We start from the raw sequence: 12,684 nt of genomic DNA on the forward strand, positions 1-12,684 counted from the left end.
GTATATCAGTAGTATGTCAGTGGTATATCAGTAGTATGTCAGTGGTATACTAGTAATGTGTCTGTAGTATGTCAGTGGTATACTAGTAATGTGTCTGTAGTATGTCAGTGGTATACTAGTAATGTGTCTGTGGTATGTCAGTGGTATATCAGTAGTATGTCTGTAGTATGTCTGTAGTATGTCAGTGGTATACTAGTAATGTGTCTGTAGTATGTCTGTAGTATGTCAGTGGTATATCAGTAGTATGTCTGTAGTATGTCTGTAGTATGTCAGTGGTATACTAGTAATGTGTCTGTAGTATGTCGGTAGTATGTCAGTGGTATATCAGTAGTGTGTCAATAGTATGTCAGTAGTGTGTCAGTTGTATATCAGTAGTATATCAGTTGTGTGTCTGTAGTATATCAGTAGCGTGTCAGTAGTATGTCAGTAGTGTGTCTGTAGTGTATCAGTAATGTGTCAGTAGTATATCAATAGAGTGTCAGTAGTATATCAATAGAGTGTCAGTAGTATATCAATGGAGTGTCAGTAGTATATCAGTAGTGTGTCAGTAGTATATCAGTAGCGTGTCAGTAGTATATCAGTAGAGTGTCAGTAGCGTGTCAGTAGTATATCAGTAGAGTGTCAGTAGTATATCAGTAGAGTGTCAGTAGTATATCAGTAGCATGTCAGTAGTATGTCAGTAGTGTGTCTGTAGTATATCAGTAATGTGTCAGTAGTATATCAATAGAGTGTCAGTAGTATATCAGTAGTATATCAGTTGTGTGTCTGTAGTATATCAGTAGAGTGTCAGTAGCGTGTCAGTAGTATATCAGTAGTATATCAGTTGTGTGTCTGTAGTATATCAATAGAGTGTCAGTAGTATATCAGTAGTATATCAGTTGTGTGTCTGTAGTATATCAGTAGAGTGTCAGTAGCGTGTCAGTAGTATATCAGTAATGTGTCAGTAGTATGTCAATAGAGTGTCAGTAGTATATCAGTAGTATATCAGTTGTGTGTCTGTAGTATATCAGTAGCGTGTCAGTAGTATATCAGTAGCGTGTCAGTAGTATATCAGTAGAGTGTCAGTAGCGTGTCAGTAGTGTATCAGTAGAGTGTCAGTAGTATATCAGTAGCATGTCAGTAGCATGTCAGTAGTATGTCAGTAGTGTGTCAGTAGTATATCAGTAGCGTGTCAGTAGTATGTCAGTAGTGTGTCTGTAGTATATCAGTAATGTGTCAGTAGTATATCAATAGAGTGTCAGTAGTATATCAGTAGTATATCAGTTGTGTGTCTGTAGTATATCAGTAGAGTGTCAGTAGCGTGTCAGTAGTATATCAGTAGTATATCAGTTGTGTGTCTGTAGTATATCAGTAGAGTGTCAGTAGCGTGTCAGTAGTATATCAGTAATGTGTCAGTAGTATGTCAATAGAGTGTCAGTAGTATATCAGTAGTATATCAGTTGTGTGTCTGTAGTATATCAGTAGCGTGTCAGTAGTATATCAGTAGCGCGTCAGTAGTATATCAGTAGCGTGTCAGTAGTGTATCAGTAGTATATCAGTAGCGTGTCAGCAGCGTGTCAGTAGTGTCAGTAGTATATCAGTAGCGTGTCAGTAGTATATCAGTAGAGTGTCAGTAGTGTCAGTAGCGTGTCAGTAGTATATCAGTAGCGTGTCAGTAGCGTGTCAGTAGTGTCAGTAGTATATCAGTAGCGTGTCAGTAGTATATCAGTAGCGTGTCAGCAGCGTGTCAGTAGTGTCAGTAGTATATCAGTAGCGTGTCAGTAGTATATCAGTAGAGTGTCAGTAGTGTCAGTAGCGTGTCAGTAGTATATCAGTAGCGTGTCAGTAGCGTGTCAGTAGTGTCAGTAGTATATCAGTAGTATGTCAGTAGTGTGTCAGTAGTGTCAGTAGTATATCAGTAGCGTGTCAGTAGTGTATCAGTAGTATGTCAGTAGTGTGTCAGTAGTGTCAGTAGTATATCAGTAGAGTGTCAGTAGTATATCAGTAGTATGTCAGTAGTGTGTCAGTAGTATATCAGTAGCGTGTCAGTAGTATATCAGTAGTGTGTCAGTAGTATATCAGTAGTGTCAGTAGTATATCAGTAGTGTGTCAGTAGTATATCAGTAGTATGTCAGTAGTGTGTCAGTAGTATATCAGTAGCGTGTCAGTAGAGTGTCAGTAGTATATCAGTAGTGTGTCAGTAGTATATCAGTAGTATGTCAGTAGTGTGTCAGTAGTATATCAGTAGCGTGTCAGTAGTATATCAGTAGTGTCAGTAGTGTCAGTAGTATATCAGTAGTGTGTCAGTAGTGTCAGTAGTATATCAGTAGCGTGTCAGTAGTATATCAGTAGTATGTCAGTAGTGTCAGTAGTATATCAGTAGCGTGTCAGTAGCGTGTCAGTAGTGTCAGTAGTATATCAGTAGCGTGTCAGTAGTATATCAGTAGCGTGTCAGTAGCGTGTCAGTAGTGTCAGTAGTATATCAGTAGCGTGTCAGTAGTATATCAGTAGCGTGTCAGCAGCGTGTCAGTAGTGTCAGTAGTATATCAGTAGCGTGTCAGTAGTATATCAGTAGAGTGTCAGTAGTGTCAGTAGCGTGTCAGTAGTATATCAGTAGCGTGTCAGTAGCGTGTCAGTAGTGTCAGTAGTATATCAGTAGTATGTCAGTAGTGTGTCAGTAGTGTCAGTAGTATATCAGTAGCGTGTCAGTAGTGTATCAGTAGTATGTCAGTAGTGTGTCAGTAGTGTCAGTAGTATATCAGTAGAGTGTCAGTAGTATATCAGTAGTATGTCAGTAGTGTGTCAGTAGTATATCAGTAGCGTGTCAGTAGTATATCAGTAGTGTGTCAGTAGTATATCAGTAGTGTCAGTAGTATATCAGTAGTGTGTCAGTAGTATATCAGTAGTATGTCAGTAGTGTGTCAGTAGTATATCAGTAGCGTGTCAGTAGAGTGTCAGTAGTATATCAGTAGTGTGTCAGTAGTATATCAGTAGTATGTCAGTAGTGTGTCAGTAGTATATCAGTAGCGTGTCAGTAGTATATCAGTAGTGTCAGTAGTGTCAGTAGTATATCAGTAGTGTGTCAGTAGTGTCAGTAGTATATCAGTAGCGTGTCAGTAGTATATCAGTAGTATGTCAGTAGTGTCAGTAGTATATCAGTAGCGTGTCAGTAGTATATCAGTAGAGTGTCAGTAGCGTGTCAGTAGTATATCAGTAGAGTGTCAGTAGTATGTCAGTAGTGTGTCAGTAGTATATCAGTAGCGTGTCAGTAGTATGTCAGTAGTGTGTCTGTAGTATATCAGTAATGTGTCAGTAGTATATCAATAGAGTGTCAGTAGTATATCAGTAGTATATCAGTTGTGTGTCTGTAGTATATCAGTAGAGTGTCAGTAGCGTGTCAGTAGTATATCAGTAGTATATCAGTTGTGTGTCTGTAGTATATCAATAGAGTGTCAGTAGTATATCAGTAGTATATCAGTTGTGTGTCTGTAGTATATCAGTAGAGTGTCAGTAGCGTGTCAGTAGTATATCAGTAATGTGTCAGTAGTATGTCAATAGAGTGTCAGTAGTATATCAGTAGTATATCAGTTGTGTGTCTGTAGTATATCAGTAGCGTGTCAGTAGTATATCAGTAGCGTGTCAGTAGTATATCAGTAGAGTGTCAGTAGCGTGTCAGTAGTGTATCAGTAGAGTGTCAGTAGTATATCAGTAGCGTGTCAGTAGCGTGTCAGTAGTATATCAGTAGCGTGTCAGCAGCGTGTCAGTAGTGTCAGTAGTATATCAGTAGCGTGTCAGTAGTATATCAGTAGAGTGTCAGTAGTGTCAGTAGCGTGTCAGTAGTATATCAGTAGCGTGTCAGTAGCGTGTCAGTAGTGTCAGTAGTATATCAGTAGTATGTCAGTAGTGTGTCAGTAGTGTCAGTAGTATATCAGTAGCGTGTCAGTAGTGTATCAGTAGTATGTCAGTAGTGTGTCAGTAGTGTCAGTAGTATATCAGTAGAGTGTCAGTAGTATATCAGCAGTATGTCAGTAGTGTGTCAGTAGTATATCAGTAGCGTGTCAGTAGTATATCAGTAGTGTCAGTAGTGTCAGTAGTATATCAGTAGTGTGTCAGTAGTATATCAGTAGTATGTCAGTAGTGTGTCAGTATTATATCAGTAGCGTGTCAGTAGAGTGTCAGTAGTATATCAGTAGTGTGTCAGTAGTATATCAGTAGTATGTCAGTAGTGTGTCAGTAGTATATCAGTAGCGTGTCAGTAGTATATCAGTAGTGTCAGTAGTGTCAGTAGTATATCAGTAGTGTGTCAGTAGTGTCAGTAGTATATCAGTAGCGTGTCAGTAGTATATCAGTAGTATGTCAGTAGTGTCAGTAGTATATCAGTAGCGTGTCAGTAGTGTTAGTAGTTTATCAGTAGAGTGTCAGTAGAGTGTCAGTAGTGTCAGTAGTGCGTCAGTAGTGTCAGTAGTATCAGTAGAGTTTCAGTAGAGTTTCAGTAGCGTGTCAGTAGAGTGTCAGTAGAGTGTCAGTAGCGTGTCAGTAGAGTGTCAGTAGTATATCAGTAGAGTGTCAGTAGAGTGTCAGTAGTGTCAGTAGTGTGTCAGTAGTATATCAGTAGAGTGTCAGTAGCGTGTCAGTAGAGTGTCAGTAGTATATCAGTAGCGTGTCAGTAGTATATCAGTAGCGTGTCAGTAGCGTGTCAGTAGTATATCAGTAGCGTGTCAGCAGCGTGTCAGTAGTGTCAGTAGTGTCAGTAGTATATCAGTAGCGTGTCAGTAGTATATCAGTAGAGTGTCAGTAGTGTCAGTAGCGTGTCAGTAGTATATCAGTAGCGTGTCAGTAGCGTGTCAGTAGTGTCAGTAGTATATCAGTAGTGTGTCAGTAGTGTCAGTAGTATATCAGTAGAGTGTCAGTAGCGTGTCAGTAGAGTGTCAGTAGTATATCAGTAGCGTGTCAGTAGTATATCAGTAGTATGTCAGTAGTGTGTCAGTAGTATATCAGTAGCGTGTCAGTAGTATATCAGTAGTGTGTCAGTAGTGTCAGTAGTGTCAGTAGTATATCAGTAGTGTGTCAGTAGTGTCAGTAGTATATCAGTAGCGTGTCAGTAGTATATCAGTAGTGTGTCAGTAGTGTCAGTAATATATCAGTAGAGTGTCAGTAGTGTCAGTAGTATATCAGTAGCGTGTCAGTAGCATGTCAGTAGTGTCAGTAGTATATCAGTAGCGTGTCAGTAGTGTCAGCAGTATATCAGTAGCGTGTCAGTAGCGTGTCAGTAGAGTGTCAGTAGTATATCAGTAGAGTGTCAGTAGAGTGTCAGTAGTGTCAGTAGTATATCAGTAGAGTGTCAGTAGCGTGTCAGTAGAGTGTCAGTAGTATATCAGTAGTGTGTCAGTAGCGTGTCAGTAGTATATCAGTAGTGTGTCAGTAGCGTGTCAGTAGTATATCAGTAGAGTGTCAGTAGTGTCAGTAGTATATCAGTAGCGTGTCAGTAGCATGTCAGTAGTGTGTCAGTAGTGTCAGTAGTATATCAGTAGAGTGTCAGTAGCGTGTCAGTAGTGTCAGTAGCGTGTCAGTAGTGTGTCAGTAGTGTCAGTAGTGTGTCAGTAGAGTGTCAGTAGTATATCAGTAGAGTGTCAGTAGTGTCAGTAGTATATCAGTAGCGTGTCAGTAGCGTGTCAGTAGCGTGTCAGTAGTGTGTCAGTGGCGTGTCAGTAGAGTGTCAGTAGTGTGTCAGTAGTGTCAGTAGCGTGTCAGTAGTGTCAGTAGAGTGTCAGTACTGTGTCAGTAGTGTCAGTAGCGTGTCAGTAGCGTGTCAGTGGCGTGTCAGTAGAGTGTCAGTAGTGTCAGTAGTGTGTCAGTAGTGCCAGTAGAGTGTCAGTAGTGTCAGTAGTATATCAGTAGAGTGTCAGTAGCGTGTCAGTAGTATATCAGTAGTGTGTCAGTAGTGTCAGTAGTGTGTCAGTAGTGTCAGTAGTGTTAGTAGCGTGTCAGTAGTGTCAGTAGTGTGTCAGTAGTGTGTCAGTAGTGTGTCAGTAGAGTGTCAGTAGAGTGTCAGTAGTGTCAGTAGTGTCAGTAGTATATCAGTAGAGTGTCAGTAGTATATCAGTAGTGTCAGTAGTGTCAGTAGTATATCAGTAGAGTGTCAGTAGTGTCAGTAGTATATCAGTAGTGTATCAGTAGCGTGTCAGTAGTGTCAGTAGTATATCAGTAGAGTGTCAGTAGAGTGTCAGTAGTGTGTCAGTAGAGTGTCAGTAGAGTCAGTAGTGTCAGTAGTGTATCAGTAGAGTGTCAGTAGTGTCAGTAGAGTGTCAGTAGTGTCAGTAGTGTCAGTAGTGTCAGTAGTGTATCAGTAGAGTGTCAGTAGTGTCAGTAGTATATCAGTAGTGTGTCAGTAGTGTCAGTAGTATATCAGTAGTATCAGTAGTATATCAGTAGCGTGTCAGTAGTACATCAGTAGAGTGTCAGTAGTGTCAGTAGTATATCAGTAGAGTGTCAGTAGAGTGTCAGTAGTGTATCAGTAGCGTGTCAGTAGTGTATCAGTAGCGTGTCAGTAGCGTCAGTAACGTGTCAGTACTGTCAGTAGTGTCAGTAGTGTCAGTAGTAACGGCTCCGGCTGCTGTTTTGCAGTGATTCTTCCACCATGGTGCTTCGGGAGCTTCCAGCAGACAACATGACTCGTCCTCTGGGCAGGAACGAGGTGCTCGGCCTGCTGTTCCGTCTCACCGTGTTCGGCGCCGTCACCTACTTCACCATCAAGTGGATGGTGGACGCCATCGACCCCACCAGGAAGCAGAAGCTGGAGGCGCAGAAACAGGTCAGTGATGTAGGGATCGCTGTTCATTATCAATTCATCTGTTGATTAGTTTCTGGGTTGATCAATTAGTTGTTTGGTTCATATAATGGTGGAACATGTGGATCAATGTTTCCAGGATGATGTCATCGGTTTACTGTCAGAGACGAAATATTCACTTTTAAAAGCTGCAATCAGACAATCAGGACTCTTTCTCTGTAAAAATGACTCAGAACGATTAATTGATTATCAGACTAGTCAGCAATTCATTTAATAGTGGAACTAATTGATTAATTAAAAAAAATAATTTTTAAAAGATTAACTAATCATTGCAGCAGGAAATGATTACCACAACTATCAATAATGAAGTCAAACACACAAATAACCATTATTTCCATTATTGATTGATTTGCTAATTATATTCTTGATTAACTGATTGGTTGATTGATTGATTCCAAGATAATTGATCATGTTTCTGTGTCTCAGGCTGAGAAGTTGATGCGTCAGATTGGTGTTAAAAACGTGAAGCTGTCAGAGTACGAGATGAGTATCGCTGCTCACCTGGTCGACCCGCTGACCATGCAGGTACACACACACACATATACACACATATACACACATATACACACATATACACAAACATATACACACACACACATATACACACATATACACACACACGTTAAACACACAGTATACACACACATATACACACACACACACATATACACACATATACACACACACACATATACACACACACATTAAACACACAGTATACACACACACATATATACACATATACACACACACACACACATATACACACACACACACACATATACACACACACGTTAAACACACAGTATACACACACACACATATACACACACACACACACATATACACACACACACATATACACACACACACATATACACACACACACGTTAAACACACACACGTTAAACACAGTATACACACACACATATACACACACACACACACACATTATACACACACACATTACACACACGTTATACACACACACACAGTATACACACACACATTATACACACACACATTACACACACGTTATACACACACACACGTTATACACACACACACACATTATACACACACACACACGTTATACACACACACACATTATACACACACACACATTATACACACACACATTATACACACACACATTATACACACACACACGTTATACACACACACACATTACACACACGTTATACACACACACATTATACACACACACGTTGTACACACACACATTATACACACATTATACACACATTATACACACATTTGTATGACGTGTGTATAACGTGTGCGTGTGTGTAGATCACCTGGAGGGACATCGCAGGTCTGGATGAGGTCATCACTGAGCTGAAGGAGACGGTCATCTTACCCGTCCAGAAGAGACACCTGTTCCAGGGATCCAGACTGCTGCAGCCTCCCAAAGGTCAGTCAGTCGATCAGCTGATCATCAATCAATTACACTTAGCGGCCGTTTTATTAGAACTCTTGTTATTAGCGGGTCGGACCCGTTTGCCTTCAGGACCGCCGTAGATACAACAAGGTGCTGGAAACGTTCTTCAGAGGTTCTGGTCCACGTGGACGTGATGTCATCACGCAGCTGCTCTGCTGGACTGGGATCAGCTGACTGGAGGCGGCTCACGTTCAGCCAACGAGCTCTGTGACGTGGCGCGTTATCCATCAGAGGATGGTCACATGGTCGGCAGCAGTACTCAGGGAGGCTGCGGCGTTTAAACGATGCTCAGCTGGTACTCAGTGGAAAATATCCCCCGAACCATTAAAGCCCACCAGTGGAAAATATCCCCCGAACCATTAAAGCCCACCAGTGGAAAATATCCCCCGAACCATTAAAGCCCACCAGTGGAAAATATCCCCCGAACCATTAAAGCCCACCAGTGTCCTCCTGTCTGCTTCCTGTTGTCAGCTCACAGGAGCGGCGCCGGGTCTGGACCTGAGATGCTCGTCTGCATACTTCCACTGATACGACTGGTTATTTGACTTCCTGTTGCCTTTCTATCAGCGGAAACCAGTCCGGCCATTAACAGCCACGTGCACGCTTATGTTCAGACTAGACGCAGCCACGTGCACGCTCATGTTCAGACTAGAGGCAGCCACGTGCACGCTCATGTTCAGACTAGACGCAGCCACGTGCACGCTCATGTTCAGACTAGACGCAGCCACGTGCACGCTCATGTTCAGACTGTACCTGGAGGAAACAGGAGTACAGACCATAATCCTACTCTGTTGTCATGGTAACAGGTGTGCTGCTGTATGGGCCGCCGGGCTGCGGTAAAACGCTGATCGCCAAGGCGACGGCCAAAGAGGCGGGGTTTCGCTTCATCAACCTGCAGCCGAGCACGCTGACCGACAAGTGGTACGGAGAGTCTCAGAAGCTCGCCGCCGCCGTGTTCTCATTGGCTGTTAAACTGCAGCCGTCAATCATCTTCATCGACGAGATTGGTATGCACGCGCACATACACACACATTATACACACACACACACTCATTATACACACACACACACATTATATACACACACATTATACACACACACACACTCATTATACACACACACACACACATTATATACACACACACACACACACACACACACACTCATTATACACACACACATTATACACACATACACACTCATTACACACACACACACACACACACATTATACACACACTCATACACACACTCATTATACACACACACACATTATACACACACTCATACACACACTCATTATACACACACACATTATACACACACACACACACACACACACACATTATATACACACACTCATACACATTATACGCACACACATTATACACACATACACACACATTATACACACACACGTTATACACACACACACATTACACACACATACACACACACACTCATTATACACACACACACTCATTATACACACACACACACATTATACACACACACACACACACACACACACACATTATACACATACACACTCATTATACACACTCATTATACACACACATTATACACACACACACTCATACACACACACACTCATACACACACACATTATACACACACACATTATACACAAATACACATTCATTATGCACACATACACACACATTATACACACACACACTCATTATACACACACACACTCATTATACACACACACACTCATTATATACACACACTCATTATACACACACACACTCATTATACACACACACACTCATTATACACACACACACATTATACACACACTCATTATACACACACACTCATTATACACACACACTCATTATACACACACACACTCATTATACACACACACACTCATTATATACACACACTCATTATACACACACATTATGTACACACACACATTATACACGCACATTATATACACACACACACTCATTATACACACACACACTCATTATATACACACACACATTATACACACACACACACATTATACACACACATTATGTACACACACACATTATACACACACACACACATTATACACACACACATATTATACACACACACATTATACACACACACACACATTATACACACACACATATTATACACACACACATTATACACACACACTCACACACACATTATACACACACACACACATTATATACAAACACATTATACACACACACACACATTATACACACACACACACACACACACTCATTATACACACACACATTATACACACACACACACACACACACTCATTATACACACACACATTATACACACACACATTATACACACACACACACACATTATACACACACACACACACACATTATACACACACACACACACACACACTCATTATACACGCACACATTATACACACACACACATTATACACACACACACACTCATTATACACACACACACACATTACACACACACACATTATACACACACTCATTATACACACACACACACATTACACACACACACATTATACACACACACATATTATACACACACACATTATACACACACACACACATTATACACACACACACACATTATACACACACACACACACTCATTATACACACACACATTATACACACACTCATTATACACACACACATTATACACACACACATTATACACACACACACACACATTATACACACACACACACACACACACACATTATACACACACACACATTATACACACACACACACTCATTATACACACACACACACATTACACACACACACATTATACACACACTCATTATACACACACACACACACTCAATATACACACACACACCACATTATACACACACACACACTCAATATACACACACACACATTATACACACACACACACACTCAATATACACACACACACATTATACACGCACACACACTCATTATACACACACACACTCATTATACACACACACACTTAGTATACACACACTCATTATACACACACACACACACACACATTACACACACATTATACACACACACACACTCATACACACACACACTCATTATACACACACACACACACACACTCATTATACACACACACATTATACACACACACATTATACACACTCATACACACACTCATTATACACACTCATTATACACACTTATATACACACACACACTCAGTACACACACACACTCATACACACACACACACACACATTACACACACACACACATTATATACACACACACACTTATACACACACACACTCATTACACACACACACTCATACACACACACACACATTACACACACACACACATTATACACACACACACACTTATACACACACACACTCATTACACACACACACTTATACACACACACACTCATACACACACTCATTATACACACACACACACACATTATACACACACACACTTATACACACACACACTTATACACACACACACTATACACACACACACTTATACACACACACACTCATTACACACACACACTCATATACACACACACACACATTACACACACACACACACATTATACACACACACACACTTATACACACACACACTCATTACACACACACACTCATTATACACACACACACACACATTATACACACACACACACACACACACATTATACACACACACACACTCATTACACACACTCATTATACACACACACACACATTATACACACACGCATTACACACACACACACACACACACATTATACACACACATTATACACACACACACTTATACACACACACACTCATTACACACACACACTCATACACACACACACACATTACACACACACACACATTCATTATGCACACATACACACACATTATACACACACACACTCATTATACACACACACACTCATTATATACACACATTATGTACACACACACATTATACACACACTCATCATACACGCACATTATACACACACACATTATACACACACACATATTATACACACACACATTATACACACACACACATTATACACACACATATTATACACACACACATTATACACACACACTCACACACACATTATACACACACACACACATTATATACACACACATTATACACACACACACACATTATACACACACACACACACACACTCATTATACACACACACTCATTATACACACACACATTATACACACACACACACTCATTATACACACACACACACATCACACACACACACATTACACACACACACATTATACACACACTCATTATACACACACACACACACTCAATATACACACACACACACATTAT

The 12,684-nt window shown here is 40.5% G+C and overlaps 1 protein-coding gene across 1 annotated transcript in view; it reads left to right on the forward strand.

Annotated features, from left to right (window-relative positions):
- Window positions 1-12,684, forward strand: part of atad1b (ATPase family AAA domain containing 1b) — a 36,951-nt gene that overhangs the window by 706 nt on the left and 23,561 nt on the right. Inside the window, exons 2-5 of the mRNA XM_067576368.1 lie at window positions 6,604-6,790; window positions 7,253-7,351; window positions 8,141-8,261; window positions 9,095-9,295. Of these exons, the coding sequence (XP_067432469.1) occupies window positions 6,617-6,790; window positions 7,253-7,351; window positions 8,141-8,261; window positions 9,095-9,295 (595 nt within the window). The 5' untranslated portion in view covers window positions 6,604-6,616. The remainder of the gene's footprint in view (window positions 1-6,603; window positions 6,791-7,252; window positions 7,352-8,140; window positions 8,262-9,094; window positions 9,296-12,684) is intronic.

Source organism: Thunnus thynnus, chromosome 20, assembly GCF_963924715.1.
Source record: "Thunnus thynnus chromosome 20, fThuThy2.1, whole genome shotgun sequence".
Taxonomy (NCBI): domain Eukaryota; kingdom Metazoa; phylum Chordata; class Actinopteri; order Scombriformes; family Scombridae; genus Thunnus; species Thunnus thynnus.